General features: G+C 39.7%; 2 protein-coding genes across 3 annotated transcripts; one reads left to right on the top strand and one right to left on the bottom strand.

Annotated features, from left to right (window-relative positions):
* Positions 1–1,687: 1,687 nt before the first annotated feature.
* LOC146319648 (GTPase IMAP family member 7-like) lies at positions 1,688–12,517 on the bottom strand. Its single transcript, XM_084730680.1, has 6 exons — positions 12,398–12,517; positions 9,831–9,919; positions 8,645–8,723; positions 5,947–6,019; positions 4,887–4,991; positions 1,688–2,791 (listed from the first exon to the last, which is right to left on the bottom strand). The coding sequence occupies exons 1-6, from the start codon at positions 12,515–12,517 to the stop codon at positions 2,016–2,018; spliced, it is 1,242 nt and encodes a 413-aa protein (XP_084586806.1). The 3' UTR covers positions 1,688–2,015.
* Positions 10,023–17,124, top strand: LOC146319647 (GTPase IMAP family member 8-like). Of its 2 annotated transcripts, none has more exons than XM_084730486.1 (3): positions 10,023–10,111; positions 14,656–15,235; positions 15,496–17,124. In XM_084730486.1, exons 2-3 carry the CDS (start codon positions 14,677–14,679, stop codon positions 16,290–16,292), a joined length of 1,356 nt encoding a protein of 451 aa, XP_084586612.1. In that variant the 5' UTR covers positions 10,023–10,111; positions 14,656–14,676; the 3' UTR covers positions 16,293–17,124. The 2 variants fall into 2 exon arrangements, with proteins under 2 accessions (XP_084586612.1, XP_084586613.1); XM_084730487.1 differs by having other exon boundaries at positions 10,040–10,111; positions 14,659–15,235.
* Positions 17,125–21,901: the final 4,777 nt, after the last annotated feature.

Raw genomic sequence — 21,901 nt, 5'->3', positions numbered from 1 at the left:
ATATTAATCAGTGTGTTTATGTTCTCACCTGTCTGAACCTGTGAAATCCTCCTCAGTCTGTCGTCACTTCAACTTCACTTCAATTCACTTCACTTCAAAAGAGTTTTACTGGCACAGGAAACTACGGAGTCCTGTGAGGGTCACAGGCAGATTCTTTGTGTTTTCTGTTGTATTTGTAAGACTTTTCTTTGTCCGTTTGTTCTGAGTCACATAAATAACAACAGATAAGAGGTGGAGCGTACAGGTGTGCGTCCGTACGTTCCACCCATTTTCACATGTTTTTCATGTCACCTTTTATATTTTGTGACGGTTCCAGGGCTTTGGTCCTTCGATGGTACTGTGTGTGTGCTCTGTGTCTTGCAGCTCCTCAGTCAGGTGGAGCTTGCACGTCATCAAGTAACTGGGAACACTTGGCCAGTGTTTCCAGATTACTTAACCCCACCTGCCCAGTGTCCTGTCAGTCCCCTCCTCAAGCCATGCTGCCCTTTTCTTTTTCTGTTCTTTGTTTTGCACTGACAACATGCACCTCACATTATCCAACACATCCACACACCCTCACACACCACTGATACTGATTACTTAGAAAACTTTAAAGTTATTTTTCTCAGGTCTGTGCTCTGAGAAGTTCCTGCCCCTTTCCTCTGTGGGTCAGATTAGATCAAGATTTGTTCTGTAGCCTGTTTTTGTCATTTCAACCACAACAAGCTGGTACACAGTGAAATAAAACAACATTCCTCAGGGACCAAAGTGCTACACTGTGGACAGGACATGCTTTTATTTTGAAAACCTGTAAGATGTTTGGTTCCAGCCTGTTCTCCTGGTCAGAGTCACACACTGGACTATAGAGGAATATAGAACATTACAATAGTTGTGAGGTGAATGTAGTGTTTGTCCAGAGGTCAGTGCAGAGACACACAGGTGGTCATGAGAAAATGAAAACATGTTTGTTTAGTTCAGAACTCAGTAAATATCACATCATCACCATTTTAATTTATTTATTTTTTTTTCAGGAACAGGGATCATTGATCTGATCATATTTCAGTCACATTAATCACTTTTATCCAATCATGCAGCACTGATACAGACTGACATCAGGTGTGGATGGAGGCGGAGTCTGAGCATGCTCAGGTCTGTCAGTCTGCAGTCACATGATCACTGCTGCTACAGTCAGTCACACATGTTCTGGTCTCACTGTGGACACTGTCACATGTCCAACAGGTCCTTTTGTTCTACACATTAAACACTGTCCTCCCAGACTTTCACCTCTTCACACTTTCCTCTGCGTTGTTCTCTCCTTCAGGTGTGTGTGTGACTCACCTGGAGCTGCTTCAGCTACTGGACACATCAGGTGGTTATATATAGGTTATAACCTATATATAACCTGTATATCACCTATACCGACTGCAGACTGCTCAGTTCTCTTAACCGGCCTGTAGGGGGAGCAAGTCATCAACAACGTTCCCTTTGAAGACATCCATCTTGTGTGTTTGAAGGTAAAATGGCGTCTCTGCTTTCACTTTCACTGACAGACGAGATGGAGGACGAAACGTCTCATTTACCACAGAGACGTGTGTTACAGCTGGAGACAGAGAGACCTGATACTCAGTGTCACAGATGTTGGTGGATATAAATTCACATTAGGACATTAAATAATATCAGAAATACACAGACGCCATCAGGACAGATGTTGTTTTTTCTGCATTGTTTATTTTTTTTAAATGTTCTGCTGAGTTTTTTCAAAAGAAACAAACAAGACAAATTAAATTTTTAATTGATCACAAATTGTGAATTTTCACACAGATCGTGTCAATAATGTTGTCGATATAAAAGTAAAGTAATTACAGCTGCAGTTAGTCAAACATGTTCCAGGCTCAAATTTCAAAGTGAAACAGGATTTATTGTCCAGTCATCATTCTGTCCCTCTGTCAGTCAAAAAGTAAATCATGTTTCCAGCACCTTTAAAGCTGCGAGTCTTTGAACAGTTCCAGAGTTTGTGCAGGTGGATTCAGCAGCTTCTAAGAAAGTAACTTTAGTTTCTGAGTCTCATGAAAGTGTGAGAGAATCTCATGGAAGCAGTCGCTCTTCACCGTCTGCTCTACAACATGACGGACTCCGCTCTCTAAAGCGTGATAGTAGCGCTTCACTTCCTGCAGCTCAGACTGCAGCCGCTCCTCCACCTTCTGACGCTCCTGTTGAGCTTCACTCAGCTTCTTCTGGTACTTTGACTCCACAGATTTTATTTCCTCCTCCAGTTTCTTCTGGTAGAAGTCTTTGAGCTCCGCCTCTCTCTGATCCAACATCTCCACCACCTCGTCGTAGGTGTAGTTGGAGTAAAACCTTCCTCTGTTCTCAGCCACCATCTTCTCCACCTTCTGCAGCAGATCCAGGACCTGTCCTCGATCGTTGATTCTGAGGTTGTTGAAGACGTGGTATCTGTTTCCTGCCTTCTTCAGGATCTCCTGCAGCTCAGGTCTCACATCTGTTACCAGCTGCTCAAAGTCTGACTTCACTGCGTCTCCATGGGTGAAGAGGATGATGGTGTTCTTCCAGGCATCCTCTCCAAAGATCTCCTCCACCTGTCTGACAGCGTCTCTCTCCTCTGCAGTGAAGGGCCCCACCTTGATGACCAGCAGGATGGCGTGGGGCCCCGGGGCCGACATGTTGATGCATTTAGAGATCTCTCTCTTCACCGTGTGTTCAGGTAACGACGTGTCAAAGAGACCAGGAGTGTCGACGATGGTCACCTTTCTGCCAAACACCTCATCTTTCTGTTTACAGCACTGTCTGGTCACTGAGGAGAGAAAACACGTGATGGTTAATCACATGACACAACTGTCTGGGTCTGTTAGATGATCTACAGCTCAGGTCTAAACTTCATTTAGGACGTCTCAACTCCACTGTGCTGTTTAATCTGTGCACTCAGTAAGACTGCAGGGGTAAACAGGTTGGATTTAGTCTCTGGACTGTCGTCTCCTGTTCCCTGAAAGAACCAGGTGAACCTGCCTGTGGTTAGTCTCACAGAGCCAGACGTCTCCACAGAAATCTCTGGCTCCACACACACACATTCTGTTAGAATAGAAAAAACTCCCTGCCTTGTTTGCATTTCTTTAAACCAATCACAGTCATCTTGAGTGGAGCTAAGAATCAGCGATGCTGCTGCTGTAAAACACTGTCGAGGTGGGAACTTGATTTAGTGGAAAGTTTGCATGTCAGGAGGCGAGCTCTGTTTTGAAAATGATGACATCACTGCAAAAGAAAAGCTAACCGCTGTTAGCTTGTTTACATTTGTACCATTAGCATCCTGGAAACTAATTTGCTGTTTTCAGCATATTGATTACAACTAGGAGGTTGTTCTTGTGTCGTGTGGACTTTGAGTCAGACCAGCAGTGAGTCAGACTGTGGTCTGTGGTGGATCAATATTTAAATGACAGATTCAGAAAGTTGAAGCCACTTGTAGTGAAGCAGCAGTGAACCTGCAGGTCGGCTCCTGGTGAAGTGTCTCCCTGTGTCCTGACTGTTAGGGAATTTTCCAGATTTAGGTTTCATACGTTGGCGTACGCTGGATCAAACTTAGGCCTTGAGGTCATTGGGAGGTCTGCACTAAATCTTAACAGTGAGACACACTGTTTGTCCTTGAGACAGTAGATGCAGCTGTCTGCTCCTTCTGGGGACAAACAGGAGGCAGAGGAGCAGAGGTAACTGTAATCAGGGTCTGGATATCACTGACTCTGAGGAATTGAAGCAAAGAGTGCTGAGCTGTGACCTCTGACCCTGTACATTCATACTTCTCTTGTTCTGGATCTTCAGACCAACAGACTCATTCTTAGTGCTGTACATGTGCTGAGTCTGACCATATTATTTATGGCATCATCTCTGAAGGCTTAAAGACTATCGGCAGAGAACTGAAACTCCAGGATTGAAAGTGTGTACTGATTATTCCTTATTATCCTTGATCAAGTTCAATTACCAGTAAATGAACCAGTTTCAGTGTCAGACATATTGGACTCCTGTGCTCTTCCTCCACTGAGGCACAGGCTGCAGATAAAACTCTATAACACTGACTGTGTGTGCAGTTTTACACATCACACACACACACACACACACACACACACACACACACACACACACACACACGGAAATATTATGACGTTAACAAGTGAAAGCAGCAGCTCTGATCATTACAGTAAATCCTTACAGAAAACACTCAACAAAGAAATCAGCTGGGAGCCTCGAGCTGCTCTGCATCATTTAACAGAAGATTTATCTGCTTCCTGTTTTGTTTCTACGCGAGCAGTGATGTCACTGCAGCAAAGATCTTTCATGTTTAAGCAGAAAAACAACAAACTGCACTTATATAATCAATTTATCCTTAATCAGTTTGAAATTATAAAATGAGAGTCTACATGTTTAAGAAAGTTCATTTTAATGCTCTGTGACATTTTAATGACAGTTTGTTTTATATCAGAAATATTGATTCTCATACACCAAGAAATGTTTTATTTTGTGGGACAGGAAATAAAAAACTGGTGGATGAATGGAATTAGAATTTAGACTGTGATTAAGACAATCAAACTATTTAATGAACTTTGAGGCTTCATATTTATTTATTATTATTTGAAATATTTTAAGACTTTTAAAGACTGACAGCACTTCAGTTGCATGTTTTCATGTTTGACTCTGTTTTTGAACTCAACAGTTGGCCTGCAAACTTTCATGGAGGTTCAGTCTTTTTAAAATCCTTTTTAATCTTGCTGAGGAGTTTAATGTTGTTTATTAACTTCACGTTCAAACTTCAAGTAAACTGACAGAAACTATCAGAGAATAAAAGTCTGTGTTCTTGACCTGTTAGTGTTTCAGGACCATGTAAGTGTGTAGCAGTGTGTTACCTGAGGAGTGACTGACAGCTGCTCTGAAGGCATCTCTTCCCAGGATGGTGTTTCCACTGGAGCTCTTTCCTGATCCAGTTTTCCCAACAAGAACCAGCCTGAACTCTGACACAGAACACGAGAGAACATGTGAAACTGCTGCACTGTCGGAGTCACGTTCATTCATTCATTCATTCATTCATCTGTTATTTTAACGGGATAGTTCACCCAAAAATGAAGATTCAGTCATTATCTCCTCACCCTCGTGCTAACTGAAGGTCAGGTTTAGTTTCACTGCTGGAGTTTCACAGGAAAACGGAATCTCCCAAACAATGGAAGTGAATGATGACCAGTTTTCAGCCTCCATACTGCTCATCTGTTATTTCCACCATGTTTTCATCCTGAATCTTCACTGTAGATGTTTAGCTTGGAGCTACATTCACCTGCACACTGTCTGAACTGAGTGTGTGTGTGTGTGTGTGTGTGTGTGTGTGTGTGTGTGTGTGTGTGTGTGTGTGTGTGTGTGTGTGTGTGTGTGTGTGTGTGTGTGTTTGGTGTGACAGTGTGCAGACAGCATGCTGGGACTTTAGGAGACTTGGATTACAACAGACGAGCAGCATGGAGGAAGTTTATTAGTTTTTTTCCAGTTGTTTTTTATGACTGAAAACTGGTCACCATTCACTTCCTGTTTGGGAGATTCTGTTTTCCTGTGAAACTCCAGCAGAGTTCTGCGGACTAAACAGAACAAACCCAACAATGACGTGTTTACATCCTCAGATCTACAACATGATCATTTCCTGTGTGCAGTGGACTGAGCTGCATTTTATAACAATAAATATATGACAATAAATCTGGAAGTGGAAACTATAAAAAAAGAAACAGGTTCCACATTCAGGTAGAACCTCAGACCAGGTCTGACAGGTCGTGGAGCTCTGCTGTCTGCTGAGTCTTTAGCTGCACGTCTCACGTCCAGAACGTGACAGAACAGTGGTGGTGATGAAGATTACAAACCTGAAACTGTGATGTTTGTGTGTTTAAATGTGTTTAAAGTGTAAAACTGCAGTGATGGAAGGTTTCAGACCTGGAGGTAAATCCCGACTGTTTCTTCTTTTAATCCCTCGTTCTGTTGAGAGACACAGAGGAGAACAAATCAACTGATTATTTAGACCATGAGGAACACTTAGGAAACCAATAAATCAATAAAATCCATTATTGATAGGGGTGTCACAATTTCACTATCAAATCAAAAATCAAAAAGTTTCAAATTCAAAAATAAAACTCTGTGTCAGGATCTGTTTCTCTCAGTATTTTTTCAAAGTAAAGGACGACCGAGCACAGCTCACTGACGTTACATCACACCGGTCAGACTGTTTTTAAAGAAGAATTATAAAATGTTGTCAGGACATAAAACCAACGATCACAGATCTGTCAGTGCTAAAAACAAATGTTGAAATTTAAAGTCAGATCAAATCGATGATTTGAAGAACGGTGAGTTACAATCTATAAAATCAAATAAATCAATAAAATATATTCTGTTCTGATCTCATAGAGTCAAATCAAAAGCACAAACAATAAAACTGTGAAAATCTGAGTGTGACAGTGAAGTCTTTAAAAATATTAAAGAAAAAAGAGACAGTGACTCATTAAAAAGCAGCAGCTTTCACATGACTTCACACTGGTGTAACTGGTGTAACTGGTGTAACTGGTGTAACTGGTAAACAGGTGGTGTTCATCATCACAGAAACAGATCAGAAGATTGTAGGAGAGCAGCAGATCACAGAACTCACAGTTCAGATCGTATCACAGTTTTAAGTCACATATCAGATCATTTTTGGATCAAAAAAGAAGAAAAAAGGTGGAATTACAGTTAAATTATTGAAAAAATGCACCTGACCCTGATCTCTGTCTGTCTGTGGTCACCACCATAGTAATGTCATGCTAAATATAATAATAATAATAATACTGTACAGTATACTTTAAATGCTATACTGTAGTACATATAACCAATAATTACACACTGTACAGTATGATACTGCACTCTATAGTCTGACTCAATGTCCCGCCCACAGCACTCTCTGATTAGCTAGAAGTCATGAGTAACAACCAATCAGCACAGACACACTGAGTCTCACACACACACACATACACAGAGCTGTGTGTGTGTGTGTGTCAGCAGATATTGACAAAGTTTCAGTAAATCCCTTTATGCCATAAATTCTAACCAGATTGATCTGGACAGGTGGGCCGCGCTCCACCTGGATCTGGGCAGCAGGGTAAGAACAATGAGGATGAACGTTCTTCTTAAATTACTGTATTTATTCACAGCACTGCTGGTAGATGTGCCTCCAACACAGTTAGAGAATGGGACAAAGTTATTTCCAGGTCTCGGTGGAATAAAAAGAGGCCCTGCAGCTGCTGAGGGAGGAGGGAAGCATGGCACCACAGTGTCTGAGGGATTATTATTTATCTGCCCAGTTAAGACCATTAGTGTTTTGGTGCAATCCAATTTATGAAGCTAAATGGAAAAACAAAGAGTTTTCCATGGTGGATAAACCAACAGTCAGATCTGGACTGTCTAGAAAAGGGAAAAGAAATTTCTCATCTACTGAATCAGTGGGAGTTTTTCTTTTAAGCTATGGTTAGAGGTTATAAAGTGATTCCAGCTCCACAGAGAGGTAAAAATATTGCATTGACCAGCTTACAGTCTGCATGTCACTCCAGCTACCGATGATCACAGATACAATATGGCATCACTGATGTTCTCTGCAAAGTTGTACTGAATGGGGATCAATACAAGCGGACCATGGCCACGTACTTTGGTTGTGCCAATGAATTCAACCTTTTTGAAAAATGAAATGAAAAATGTGGGTCACTTCATATCTGGGATCCTGGATCTTAACACTGATGTGTCATTTTCCTCTCTGTACAGGACCAACAACAATATGTTCCTCCACTAGAAGATAATGATGTTTATTATTGTAGATATTCATATGTATATGTATATACATACATCATACATGTTGTACAGTACAGAAATCAGGAGAAACACTGAAGAACTGTGATCCCACAGCTTTGGAAGCTTAGTTCTGCCACTGAAAGAAAATATATATATATCGTCATGACAGGTCATCATTATGAGATTAACAAAAAAGTCCAAATTATTATCTATCAGTTTTGACTTTTTGGTCACAATTTTGAATTCTTATAACGTTTACTTTTATATCTTATAATTGATTTTGTGGTCACAATTTTAACTTTTTATCCCATAATTCTGACTTTTTTTTGTCACATTTTCAACCTGATAATTACTTCCTGTCACTGACAGGAAGAGGCTTCATACAGAGGAAACAACAAGAGGAGGATAAAAACCCTGAATCTGTAGGAGGATCAGGAGTTTTAGTTTAGTTCTTCTGGTCCTGTTAAGCCACCAGGCTTCATGAAACGACACGTTGATGTTAAAACAGAAAGGCGATGGAGAGCAGGATCTCTGTTTAAAAAATGTTCAGGACACGCCCCTAACATCCACCATGTTGTCTGTCAGTAACTAAAGTGAAAGTAACGCTGATATTTAAAAAAGAAAAATCATTGCCTGCTTTAAACTAATGAAACTGACTGATATGAATTAAGAGAGTTTAAAGACGGAAGGAAAATGGAATGAACTCAGTATGAAGAGGAAGAAACAGACTGAGTTCAGACATGGAGACAAACTGGAGACAGACAGGAAACAGACAGGAGACAGACTGGGTTCAGACATGGAGACAGAGACAGGTTGGACTCACTGCTGTCTTCTCTCGCTGCCATCTCAGCTGATCTTCACCTCGTCTCTTTGTACAGAAACACTTCTGCTGAACCTTCAACCTGCAGACAAGAATCAAGGGACAAAGTTCCTCATCAAACGCAACGAACAGCACTTCCTGATGCAAACTTTCAAAATAAAACTCAGACTGACGGGTTAGAGCTGCCAGTCCAGGTGTCCACTGTCCTCCATGTTAAGAGAACATCAGCTCAGAGAACTTCCCTTGATAAAGTTCCTCCATGCAGAACATCGTGCTGCGTCGTTCCTCTGGTCATCATCACGTTCATGTTAAACACCTGGATACCTGTCGCTGCAAACAGGGCCGTTTCTTGTTAGATGCAGACTCTGTGGTTGCAAAGGGCCCCCAGAGCCACCAGGGGCCCCCGAGCAGTGTCCCTGTGTGGACACTGGCAGCTGTAAAACTGCATGATGGACTTATTTATTCAGAGAGAAGAGCTGCTGTGTGTGTTGGAGACTTTCAACAACAACCTGCAAACTGAGCTCCTCTGAAAACATTAAAGAACGTTTGAATATATTTTACACAATAAGGACAATTTGGAAATATTTTCATATTTTATTGTGTTCTGGAAATAACATGAAGAGTTCTGTTAGGAACAAACATTTAAAGAAACATTTGAATAAAAATGCATCATCAGTCTGATTCATGTGCAGATGGCAGATATTAAAATGCAGATTCTGTAAATCCTGAGGGCCCCCAAACAGCTAGAAACGGCCCTGACTGCAACTGTGCAAAATCTACATGACGAGAAAAAAACTACTAAGAACTGATATATTACAAAATGTATTCAGTGAAATGTCAGTAAATAAATATGATTTGAATAATTTATAAGATTCACGTGTCATTCCTACATAGATGAAGATGTAGATTCACAGGTTATCATGAAATATTATGTTGATTATCTACAGATGTATTTATATCAGAACCTGCATGAGGGAATTACCCACAATTCATAGTGCTGTGACGTTAACCACGTGGTTACCAGGGGAACAACAGAAGGTCTTTTCTTCTTGAATTCTTAACAACAAGCTGTTAAAACATTTTCTCCTGAAACCTCTAAATATTTTATATTTGTGTTCATGTGTTCGTCTCTACTTTTTTTTTTTTTCATCAAACTGTAACATTTTCATTTTATAATCTTCATGGTCACTTTTGTGTCTCCTTCCTGTCTGGACCTTTATGACGCCTCACAGCTGACGTCACATCAAGTCCACGAGGGTTCAGGTCTTCAGGGGGACACTGGACCAAAGATGAGAGTGAAAGAGGACAGAGACAGCAGCTCATCACACACTCTGTCATTTCAAATAAAGACCAATCTGACGCTTTTATTTTGTAGGTACCGCCTTCACTTCCGTCAGCAGTGACGTTCATTTGTCAGTTTGATGAAGACTGTGAGAGGAAGAAGAAGAAGACACCGCCTGCTGAGTCTCCGTGAGTTTGTCTTTTTCTCTTCGTATATTTGTAGTTTAGAGTCGCTCCTAGTTTCACCTGTGCAGGTAAACAGATAAACATGAACACCTCTGAGAGGTTATAACGCGTCAGAGTGACTTTGACGTCTGCTGCAGGAAGAGACTTCAGAGCACGAGCCGACATAAATAACATATAAACAATCACCCGATAATATTTATCAGATTAAATTCAATGAAAAGGCTCAAAACTTTATTTTCAAAGGAAATATCAGACTTTATTAATCCTGGAGGAAGTTCGCTCCAAAAACTACAGTAACATGAACAACAAGAGATTATTAAATATAAAGTCAGCGTGTATAAGGAGTCAATGCAAAGCAACAGAACGTCAATAACAACAGAAGTGACATAAGTAAAGTACAAAAAGTAAAAAGGTAAAGTCCAGGAGCCCCGCCCTCCTACTGCGGTCAAGCCAGCCGTCTCTCCTTATTGCGAAGTCAAGCCAGCCGCTCCAACATTATCAAGTGCTCCCGTATTGCAGACTTTATGGTAAATTCACGGTCGCGGTTGAGAAAGCTAGCGCTAGGATGATACGGCGTGGACCAGTTTCCGGTTTTCATAATAAAATGTGGGTTTTATGTTTATGGCAGTAAAAAGAGACGTGTCAGCGTGATCCTGCACAGATTTTGAATCATTTTGTCATATAACCTAGGGGATATAGTATTATGACCGTGCACTGATTTGGGGCCTTTAGGTCACATGACCTGGATGCTATTGAGCTAAATTGCTAATATTTACAGTAAAAAAATTATTAAAAGTGAGACAAATGTTACAATGGAATAAAAAGAGGTGTATCTCAACCAGCCAGTGTAGTACTATGGATCTGCACTGATTTGGGGCCTTTAGGTCACATGACCTGGAAGCTATTGAGCTAAAATGCTAATATTTACATTAAAAAAATGATTAAAAATAACAGAAATTTTAAAATGGAATAAAAAGAGGTGTATCTAAACCAGCCAGTGTAGTACTATGACCCTGCACTGATTTCGGGCATTTAGGTCACATGACCTAGAAGCTATTGAGCTAAAATGCTAATATTTACAGTAAAAAATTAATTAAAAATATCAGGACGGGTAAAATGGAATGAAAAGAGGTGTATCTCAACCAGCCAGTGTAGTAGTATGGATCTGCACTGATTTGGGGCCTTTAGGTCACATGACCTGGAAGCTATTGAGCTAAAATGCTAATATTTACAGTAAAAAATTAATTAAAAATATCAGGACGGGTAAAATGGAATGAAAAGAGGTGTATCTCAACCAGCCAGTGTAGTACTATGACCCTGCACTGATTTGGGGCCTTTAGGTCACATGACCTGGAAGCTATTGAGCTAAAATGCTAATATTTATATTTTAAAAATGATTAAAAATAACAGAAATGTTAAAATGGAATAAAAAGAGGTGTATCTCAACCAGCCAGTGTAGTACTATGACCCTGCACTGATTTTGGGCCTTTAGGTCACATGACCTACTACTACACTGGCTGGTTGAGATACACCTCTTTTCATTACATTTTAACACTCATGATATTTTTAATTAATTTTTTACTGTAAATATTAGCATTTTAGCTCAATAGCTTCCAGGTCATGTGACCTAAAGGCTCCAAATCAGTGCAGGGTCATAGTACTACACTGGCTGGTTGAGATACACCTCTTTTTATTCCATTTTAAAATTTGTTGTATTTTTAATAATTTTTTTACTGTAAATATTAGCATTTTAGCACAATAGCTTCTAGGTCATGTGACCTGAAGGCCCAAAATCAGTGCAGAACCATAGTACTACATTGACTGGTTGAGATACACCTCTTTATATTCCATTTTAACACTCATGATATTTTTAATAACTTTTTTACTGTAAATATTAGCATTTTAGCTCAATAGATTCTAGGTCATGTGACCAAATGACTCAAACTCAGTGCAGAACCATAGTACTACACTGGCTGGTTGAGATACACCTCTTTTTATTCCATTTTACCAGTCCTGATATTTTTAATAATTTTTTAAATGTAAATATTAGCAATTTAGCTCAATAGCTTCCAGGTCATGTGACCTAAAGGCCCCAAATCAGTGCAGGGTCATAATACTATATCCCCTAGGTTATATGACACAATGATTCAAAATCTGTGCAGGATCACGCTGACACGTCTCTTTTTACTGCCTTATACATAAAAACCCACATTTTATTATGAAAACCGGAAGTTGGTCCACGCCTTAGCATCCTAGCGCTAGCTTTCTCAACCGCCACCGTGAATTTACCATAAAGTCTGCAATACGGGAGCACTTGATAATGTTGGAGCGGCTGGCTTGACTTCGCAATAAGGAGAGACGGCTGGCTTGACCGCAGTGCCCTCCTGAGGAGACACCGACCAGAGTCATGAAGTGACTGTACACAGCAGTGTGGAGCTGATCTACTTTATTCAGAATATTTCTGGGTACTTTAATGATCCACCTTCATTTATTTGTTGTTCGTGTTTTGAATCTTTCATCTCAATCTTCAAAGTAGAGTCAAAGTATAAAGTATCAGAAGTAGTGCTGTCAGGCGATTAAAAAAATTAATCTAATTAATCGCATTTTAATCTCATATCTGCTAAAGGTCCCCAAATAAAGAATTTGAATTCTAGGACATTACAAAATTGTAGTGTATGACTAATCAATTGAATACACAAGGTACAAATCACTGCGTTCTTGTTAATAGTCCCGTCTTTGTTCTTTTTATAAGTAAACTTGCCTCGCTCTTAGAGCTGCAACGGATCAAAAAACTCACGGTTCGGATCGTATCGCGGGTTTGAGTCACGGATCGGATCATTTTTCGGATCAGCAAAAAATAAAAAAGTGTTGGGATTAGAGTTAAATTATTTTAAAAATGCACTTGTCTTTGATCTTTGTCTGTCTGTAATTATCACCATAGTTATGTAATGTAATAATAATGACCATAGTAATGATAATGGTAATAATATATGTATATAATATAATATTAAAAACTTAACTCAATGTCCCGCCTACAGCAGCACATCTGATTGGTTAGAAGTGATGATCAATCAGCAGACACACTGTGTGACAGACGGGGTGAGACAGAGCTGCAGCGGTGAGCAGAGAGGAGCTGTGGACAAGTTAAGACAGCTGATATCACCAAAGTTTCAATCAATCACAGTTTGATGATCTGTTTCTATGGTGACAGCAGAGTTACATCAGTGAAAAAAGTTATGGTCTGGATTTCACTCGAGGCGACGTGACGACTTTTAACTGAGAGCTGAGCTGCACACAGCAGCGTCTGTCCTTCTGTTCACTGCAGCTCTGCATGGAGACTTCAGCTTTTAGAACTGATACAGAACTAACAGTGACAGAAAAACTATGATGCTCTAATCAGAAGGTGAAAATAGTAAAGTGCAAGTAGCTCGTTGTTGTTTTTTAGTCCAGTTCTTCAGTAAATGTTCTCATTTATGTTCCATCACTGCTGAACGCTGATGAGTTCTATAGTTTAGTAGATGAGATCAAAGTTTGAGCCCTTTAGTTCTGTCTCTCTGTTAAATGTAAAGAACCTCCAAATACTTTGTGTTCTCCAGCTCTGATTGTGTTCATAAAGAGGGGCCTCGTTCTGGTTTTTGCAGAGGCCCCAAATCACTAAAACCACCCCTGATTGGAGGGACTTATTGAACTTGGTGTGAGGATCAACAGACTGTAAATAAAGACTTGATACAACATTAAACCTCTTCTGTCGTACAGTGTTGGAACGATTCATAAACAAACTGATCCTGCAGGGACACAGTTAAAGGGACAGTTCACCCCAAAATCAGATCGACATATTTCTTCTCTCTGGTAGAGTTTTGTAGATTTCATCAGCTGCAGAGACGTCTGACTTCTCTACAGTATAATGGAACTAGATGACAGTCAAAGAGACAAAAATCCATTTGAAAAACTCAACAGTAAACTTCTTTCTAAAGAAATCATGACTTGATTACTGAAGATAATTTACTGAACACACCTTGTAGCCTCATGTATGATGTTTACACAACATCATAAATTAGAAAATGGGGCAGATATCAAACTGTTCTGGAGACGGTTCTTGACATGTGGCGAGTTCATGTGGACAGCAAAGGTCAGTTTAGTACGTGGTGACGGTGAGGAGTCTGTAGGTATATTTTATGATGCATATTGTTGTCTACTTTGTTAACAAGATAATAACTAATTTTTGATCAGAAAAAAGGCTGGATATAGTCCCAATGTGTTTTAATATGATTTCAGTGACAATATTTAAATTCACCAAATGTTGAAATAAAGCCATTAAATGTTTCTGAACAACGTTTTTAAAGCTGCTATGTTTTCTTTAAGATAAATGTTATTGTCCAAATACACACATTAATATTTGTGCCTCCCCTGGACTAAAATGTCTTATTTGCCTGTTGCCATGGAGAATCTTTCTTCACCTGTTGACTCATAGTTTTGTAGCTCTACTGATGATGAAGTTTTTCGTTCATCAGAATCACCGCTCACTGTTTCCTCTCTGTCGTCTCCAGCAGGTTTATTGTTACTCAGTCATGAATCCAGATCCAGGTCTCACCATCGTCCTCCTGGGAAACTCAGGAGTTGGTAAAAGTGCTTCAGGAAACACCATCCTGGGACGAAGACAGTTTGAATCAGGACTGTCCCTCACAGCAGTGACACATCAGATCTCTGAAGCAACTGCAGAAGTTTTTGGGAAACAGATCTCAGTGATCGACACTCCAGGAATCTTAGGATCTGAGGGACAGATTCAGGTCTGGTGTCGGGACCTCCTGCGGTCCTCCAGACCTTGTTTGTTCCTGCTGGTGTTCAGGGTCGGACCGTTCACCAGAGAGCAGGAGAAGGTTCTGCAGGCAGCCATCAGAGTCCTCGGGCCTCAGGAGGAGAGAAAATTCCACCTGATCTTCACAGGAGGAGAAGCTTTACAGGACAGGTCTCTGGAGGACTTTGTCTTTGGAGATCAAGAAAGGTCACCACTCGTTAAAACGTTTTCAGGGAAACTTCATCTGTTCAACAATAAAAATGGAGGACAGGAACAAGTCAGAGATCTGCTGGAGAAGTCGGGTCACCTCAGACCCCACCGTGATTCACCAGGTATCATCTTATATCATCTTCACATCTTCTCAAAAACTGACCTGGAATGTAGAGAGAACCAGACTTTTATTTGAGACGAAACACTTCTACTGATTCACTTTATGAGCAGGTTATTAATGAGGTTCTGTTGTACCACGATCCAACCACAGACAAGAGTCAGAAAATGGACAGATAGAATTTATTTTACAACAGTTCAGACAAAAGTACATCATGAGAATCCATGTTTTTTTGTAAATAACTGTGTGTTTTCTTTCTTCCAGCTGATGTTTCCAGAGACAAGAGGATGGTTCTGCTCGGTCGTCCTGGAGGAGGGAAGAGTTCATCAGGAAACATCATCCTGGGATCTGATCAGTTCCAGTCAGTCAGTGGTTTCAGTTCAGTCAGTACAGAAACTGTATCTGGATCAGCTACAGTGGAGGGTCGTCAGGTCTCAGTGGTCGACACTCCAGGTCTCTCTGATGATGTTCTGTCTCAGAGACAGCTGTACGATCTGATCATGAAGTCAATAGAAAAGTCCAGTCCAGGACCACACGCCTTTGTCTTTGTGGTCAGAATAAGCACCATCACCACAGCAGACATCAAACTGTTTGAGCTGCTTCGAACACTGTTTGACAGTGATGCTCGTCAGTACTGCATGGTGCTTTTCACACATGGAGACGAGCTAAAAGACCAGTCCGTTGATCAGAAGATCCGGTCCAACAGACATGTGTCAGACCTGGTGTCCATGTGTGCAGGTAGATACTGTGTGTTCAACAACAGAGACAGAACAAACAGAGGACAGGTCAGACACTTCCTGGATAAGATAGATGAGATGGTGACAGATAACAGTGGACAGCCCTTCACCAGTGACATGTTCAGGACGTCGCCGTCAGGTGGTGATGGTGGCAAATATTACACACCATGGGGAATTTTCCGTTTATTAAAGATGCACAAGTATAAAATCATATATATCATTTTCTCCCTGGGTGTGATCGCAGGAATGTTGTGGTGGAGAAACCAGACATATGAATTAAAGGATGCAGTAGCACGGTCTGGGGGATACTCGACTGAAGTTTAGTCACCGATTAAACTTCATCCACTACTGAACCTGTAACCATAGCAACATTAAAGAGCCCAGCTGTTGAAGCTCGCTCATTAACTGCAGCAGCAGCTGAGTCAGCAACCTGAAAATTAATTAATTTCATACAAATAAACAGAAACATTGATGTCAATTTAGTTTTTCTTTTTTGTTTCATTCAGTTGTTGATGTTTTGTGTTGGTTTGATTTTACACATTCAGTTTTTCATAATGACTTCTGAGGTTTATTGATCAGAATAATAAACAAACTAACAGCTCAACATGTTTGACTTTCTGATGAAAAAACTAAAAATCTCAAACAAACAAAGTTAAAGAAACTAAAGACAAAGTTTGAAACATATTTAAATATGATTCAGTTTGAACTTAATGTGTTTTAAAGCCTCAACTGATTCTTTCAGCTGTTTGGAAGCAAAAATGATTTTTATTTTATGATAAAGAGTCAAAGACGCGTCGCTCATCACTGCTACTGTTTGTGTTCTATTATTTCTTTCTTTCTTCCCTTCTTTTTCTTTTTTTTGTTATTTTTCTTTTGTTTTTGCAACCATCTTGAAAACAGCTGAGCCCAGACAAAAACCCTTTCACCGTTTTAATTCAGTTTAATTGAAATTTAAATTTCAACTTCACTTTTCTCAGAATCATCTGTGATGATGCTGAGTCATGTTCAGGACTGTCGGTCCAGTCATCCTGAACATGACTCAGCATCACAGACTTTAACGATCTAAACTTATCAAAGGAATTTTGATTTGTTGATCAGTTTTTATTGAACGGAGCTGAAATTTATTCAACACATGAGATGAAATGTGACTAAAGTCAATTCACTTTATATTTTAATAAATATGAAAGTTAAGTAAACTTCTGTGTCTCCACACGTCTTCATTGAAACATGATCAAATCCACACAGACGTTCTGTAGATCGATATCAACAGTTTCAGACTGAGTTCAGTCTGCAGTCAGATTTAATATCTGGCTGTCATTTATACTGTAGCACAACATTTTCCTTTATTTAATCACGTTTGAACATTTTTCACCAAAATATTTCATGATTAACAAATCAGACAGGATCTGATAACTTTTTCCTTCAGAAACTCTGACTTGTTGATTCCTGAAGGGCAGAAACTGACACTTCCATCTACTGAAGTCACAGTCAGAATATGCTACAAATATTTTATTTTTTAAATGTATTTATCTTTATTATTCATATTCTGTACCAATTTTCTGATTTATGAACAGAGAGACAGAAAGAGAGAAACTGTGAGGTTTGAAGTTTTGTTGTTATGATCATTTAATTAAATAAATCAAACATAATCAATCTGTTTCTGTTTGATCAGTGCTGCTGAATGTTGCTGTTTTGTGTTTCTGTTGTGTTACAACATGAACTCTGTGTGTGTTTTGTCCTGCTCTGACTGCAGGTGAGTGTTTTGTCCAGCAGGTGTTGCTGCTGCATCAAACATATGAAGAGGCTCCTGTTGGAGGAGAACTGAAGATCAATAATCTATAATGCAGAACTGTGTCACTGAAAGATTTTTTATGTGTGAGTTTGGACTCTCCAGCAGAACCAGTTTGACCAGTTTGACCAAAGGCTCACCATTAAGAATTGTCCACTTGTTGCCCGGGACAAATAAAAAGCCACACAGAGTAAATCTGTCCACTCAGTAAAAAAAACCCATAGATCCCTCCAGGCTGGGGTTATTTCAAACGGGATCACTTCTGACTCATTCCAGCTTTATAGAGGGAACAGACAGGGAGACCCAGCTAGCCCCGCCCTCTTTGCACTCGCCATTGAGCCCCTGGCGGAGGCCATTAGGAGCAATCCTAATATATGTGGCTTTGAGACTGGCACTGATACACACAAGATTTCGCTTTTCGCCGATGACATAATTTTATTTTTAACCAACCCTGAACGCTCTCTTTCTTACCTGCAGGAGCTGCTGGGTACATACAGTTCATTTTCTGGGTACAAGGTTAATCTTGACAAAAGTGAAATTTTGCCAATGTCTGTATTTGATTTCAGTAGAGTCAAGCATAAATTTCCCTTTAAATGGTCCCCTTTGGGTTTTAAATATCTAGGCGTTTTTGGTGACAGTAACCTTAAAAATCTCTATAAGCTTAATTTAGTTAATTTCCTCCAGAAGGTTGGAGTAGATTTAAAAAAATAGATGGACCTGCCTTTTACATTACTTGGTAGAATTAATGTTATAAAGATGAATATCCTGCCTAGATTCCTATATATGTTTCAGTCACTTCCGATTCTTTTCCTCCCTTAGAAAATTAATCAGACAGTTTATTTGGCATGGTAAGACACCAAGAATCAGCATGGATAAATTAACTTTGGGTTATGAGGATGGAGATCTGAAACTCCCTAATTTCCAGTTGTACTACTGTGCTGCTCAATCCAGATTCGTGGCACAGATGTTTGTCCCTCCTCCTTCATGGCTCGATATTGAAAGGATAGAGATGAAGACACCAACAGATTTACTGTATAAATGGGATAAAAAAACAATCAAAACTGCAACAGATAATCCTCTAATCATACATTTCATCCAAATTTGGTATAAACTCTGTGAATTTTTCAAGCTAGAAGGATTCCTTTCTCCTAAAACTCCGTTATGGAAAAATAGATTGTTACCCAAGATCCTTCAGAGTGACAACTTCAGATATTGGCAAGAAAAAGGTATCTGCCGCCTAGAACACGGTTATAAAGACGGATTATTTATGTCTCTAGAACAGTTAAAAGAAAAGTACAGTTTAACAAACAAAGATTTCCTTAGTTTTCTCCAGTTACGTGACTTTATCAGAGCCAGTCAAAGAGGAGATTCGAATTTACCTCCGACGTCTCCAGTCGAAGATCTGTGTCATGCTGGTCAGCCATTACTTAGAATCATCTCGAGGGTGTATACAGCTCTTAAGTCGACTTTATCAATACCAGATATGGATAGATTGAGGGTTAAATGGGAGAAAGACCTGGGAATAAGTATTGATGAGCAGTTATGGGGGAACTTGTGCAGAGATGGGGTCACCTCCACTTTAAATGCAAGGTATAAACTAATACAATTCAACTTTTTGCACCAACTGTATATTACCTCACATAAATTACACAAATACAACTCCAATATATCACCCATTTGTTTTAGATGTGGTACAGAGGAAGGAACATTCCTACATTCTACCTGGCAGTGTTCTAAACTGCAGGGGTTTTGGTAAGGGGTACGTGAAACTCTATCAAACATCCATGGGGTTACGTTTCCATTGGACCCTGGAATTTGTTTACTAGGGAACCTTACTAATTCCAATCTTAAGACAAAGTATGCTAAGAAACTTACAAAAATCCTTTTGGCAATTGCTAAGAAATGTATTGCGACAAAGTGGAAATCAGATGCCCCCCTCCCAATTAAAATGTGGCTGTGCCAAATCAATAGCTGTGTGCCCCTAGAGAAAATCACCTATTGGATGCAGAAAAGAAGTAAGACTTTCTACAAAATATGGCATCCATTTTTAATTTATATGGAAAATCTTCCAGCACACCAGGTTGACTAATTTCTCTGTATTGGAGCTTGACTTGACATGATTCATGAGCAGTGATGCTACCCTTTGTCTCTCTCTGTACCCCTGATTATTGTATAAGGTATTTTATTATTTATTTATTCTTTATTTTTCAAAATAACCTTTATTTATTCATTTATTTATTTATTTTCACTTTCTATTGTCTTGTCATTGTACATAATGTTTATTTCAGTTTTAATTTTTCATGTTATGGACATTGACTTTGATTTAGTCTTGTCATTTGGTAATGGTAACTTTGTTCCTGGAAAAGCTTAAATAAAATATTCAAAAAAAAAAAAAAGCCAAAACAAATTAAACTATTTTGATAATCAATGAATCATTCAAGTGATTTAAAGATTCTGTTTTCAGCCTCAAATGCAGATTTCCTGCTTTTCTTCATTTATTATCATATTAAACTGATCTTTAATGTTTGTTTAAGCTGATTAAAGCCTCACTGAGGTTCAAATGAGAGTTTCAGGAGCGACCATCAAATTCAAACTCATGACACACAGAGAGAGAGAGACAGCTGTGAGGAGTCGGCCATTTTAAATAAATCAACGCCCCGCTGGACTCAGATGGAAAGTTTAAGATGGCCGACAGAGAGTGACTCATGCAGCTGTCTGTGGGACGTCCTCTGCAACAGGAAGGACGTTGATGAGGAGCTGCAGTTGTGAAATCTGCCACAACATGAAAATAAAAACCTGTGAAAGTCAGTATTGTAACACAGCGTTCTCTGTATGTTTTAACTGTTGCCTCACGTATTACTTAAACTATCGAAGGACTGTGGGTGAAGAAGAGCACGGGGAGAGCTTCAACTGTTTTCACATGATCCACTTCTAATGTCCAAAGGAACATAGGACACCTGAGTACTGGCAACAAAAGTGACATTTCACATCTAACGTATCACTCCGCCAATCTTGATCATAACTCATATGACCTGCACATAAGGTGCGCCACATTATATAGATCCAGATTAAATTTAAACAGCAGAATACAACTGTAATTACAATTCATCAGATTATGTGGACACAAAATAGTGAACAGTGAAAAATAAGACACTCTGCTCAATATATCCTCACAAAATAAATCTCATCTTACAGTATCATCAGCTTCAGGACTTCAACTGTTCACACTGCAATAAAATCATATGTGATGTTTCTGGATTAATGACAGCTGGGAGACGAGTACAAACTGAAACTAAATCAACTAAATCAACTCAGAAAATGAGGAGAAAAGAAATATTCTCACACCTGTTTTCATTATGACACAGAAAAATACAACCTGACATCAAGAATGATCTGACAGGATGATGATGTTTGATCAATAAGTCTGTTCACATGTTCATGTTCTCTTGTGTTCTCCATGTTTAACTGGTCTGTACCATGGGAACCTTTAAATAATACACCACAAGGTGCAGCAGGAACAACAGTGTCAGGTGGAAATCCCCAAAGTTTCCATCAAAGATCCTCTGGACTCTAACCCACAGGAGGCATCCAGACCTGATTCCAACACAAACGTGTACATCTGAAACATGACACCCTTAAATTTGCCTGGACTCGTAGAGGAGAGGTGTTTTCAAATGTGACATCATTGTTTCCAGGAACAGTGGGAGGGTTTTTCAGAACAGAAGGTGGTGACTGAGACCAAAACACAGAGTTTATCAGACAGAAGATCCCTCACCTCCTCCAACAGACAGACAGAAAAGGAAGCTGCACTGAGAATTCATCCTGTTCAGATCAACCCCACACCAAAACAGAAATAAACAGACTCCAAAACATGATTAAAATACAACTTTCCCTCCACAACCCATTCTACAGGAAACTCAACCAGGACACAAACCTGCACACATTCTAGCAACAAATGAGGAGCATGAACAGAGATCCAGAAAACAAGGACACACCCCCACCACCACAACAGCAGCACACAGAATCAAGCCCATCACAGAGCAGCATCACCTCACAAACCCAGTGACCAGCCAAGAAATACAACTGCACCCGAAAAACAAGAAAAATACAGCAGCAGGAGAAGACAACTACTGTTCAAACAAGC

This window comes from Lutjanus erythropterus, chromosome 11, assembly GCF_056507025.1.
Source record: "Lutjanus erythropterus isolate fLutEry1 chromosome 11, fLutEry1.hap2, whole genome shotgun sequence".
Lineage (NCBI taxonomy): Eukaryota > Metazoa > Chordata > Actinopteri > Lutjaniformes > Lutjanidae > Lutjanus > Lutjanus erythropterus.
The sequence above is the reverse complement of the archived record's forward strand: the minus strand, read 5'-3'. Positions and strand labels throughout refer to the sequence as shown.

Coding starts and splice junctions, on each gene's coding strand:
- LOC146319648 (XM_084730680.1), bottom strand. CDS start 12,517: ATGACTCTGGTCGGTGTCTCCTCAGGAGGGCACTGCGGTCAAGCCAGC. Junction 6,020..8,644: donor GGCAGCGAGAGAAGACAGCA/GTGAGTCCAACC, acceptor CTAAATAATCAG/TTGATTTGTTCTCCTCTGTG. Junction 4,992..5,946: donor CAGTCGGGATTTACCTCCAG/GTCTGAAACCTT, acceptor GTTCTGTGTCAG/AGTTCAGGCTGGTTCTTGTT.
- LOC146319647 (XM_084730486.1), top strand. CDS start 14,677: ATGAATCCAGATCCAGGTCTCACCATCGTCCTCCTGGGAAACTCAGGA. Junction 15,236..15,495: donor ACCCCACCGTGATTCACCAG/GTATCATCTTAT, acceptor TCTTTCTTCCAG/CTGATGTTTCCAGAGACAAG.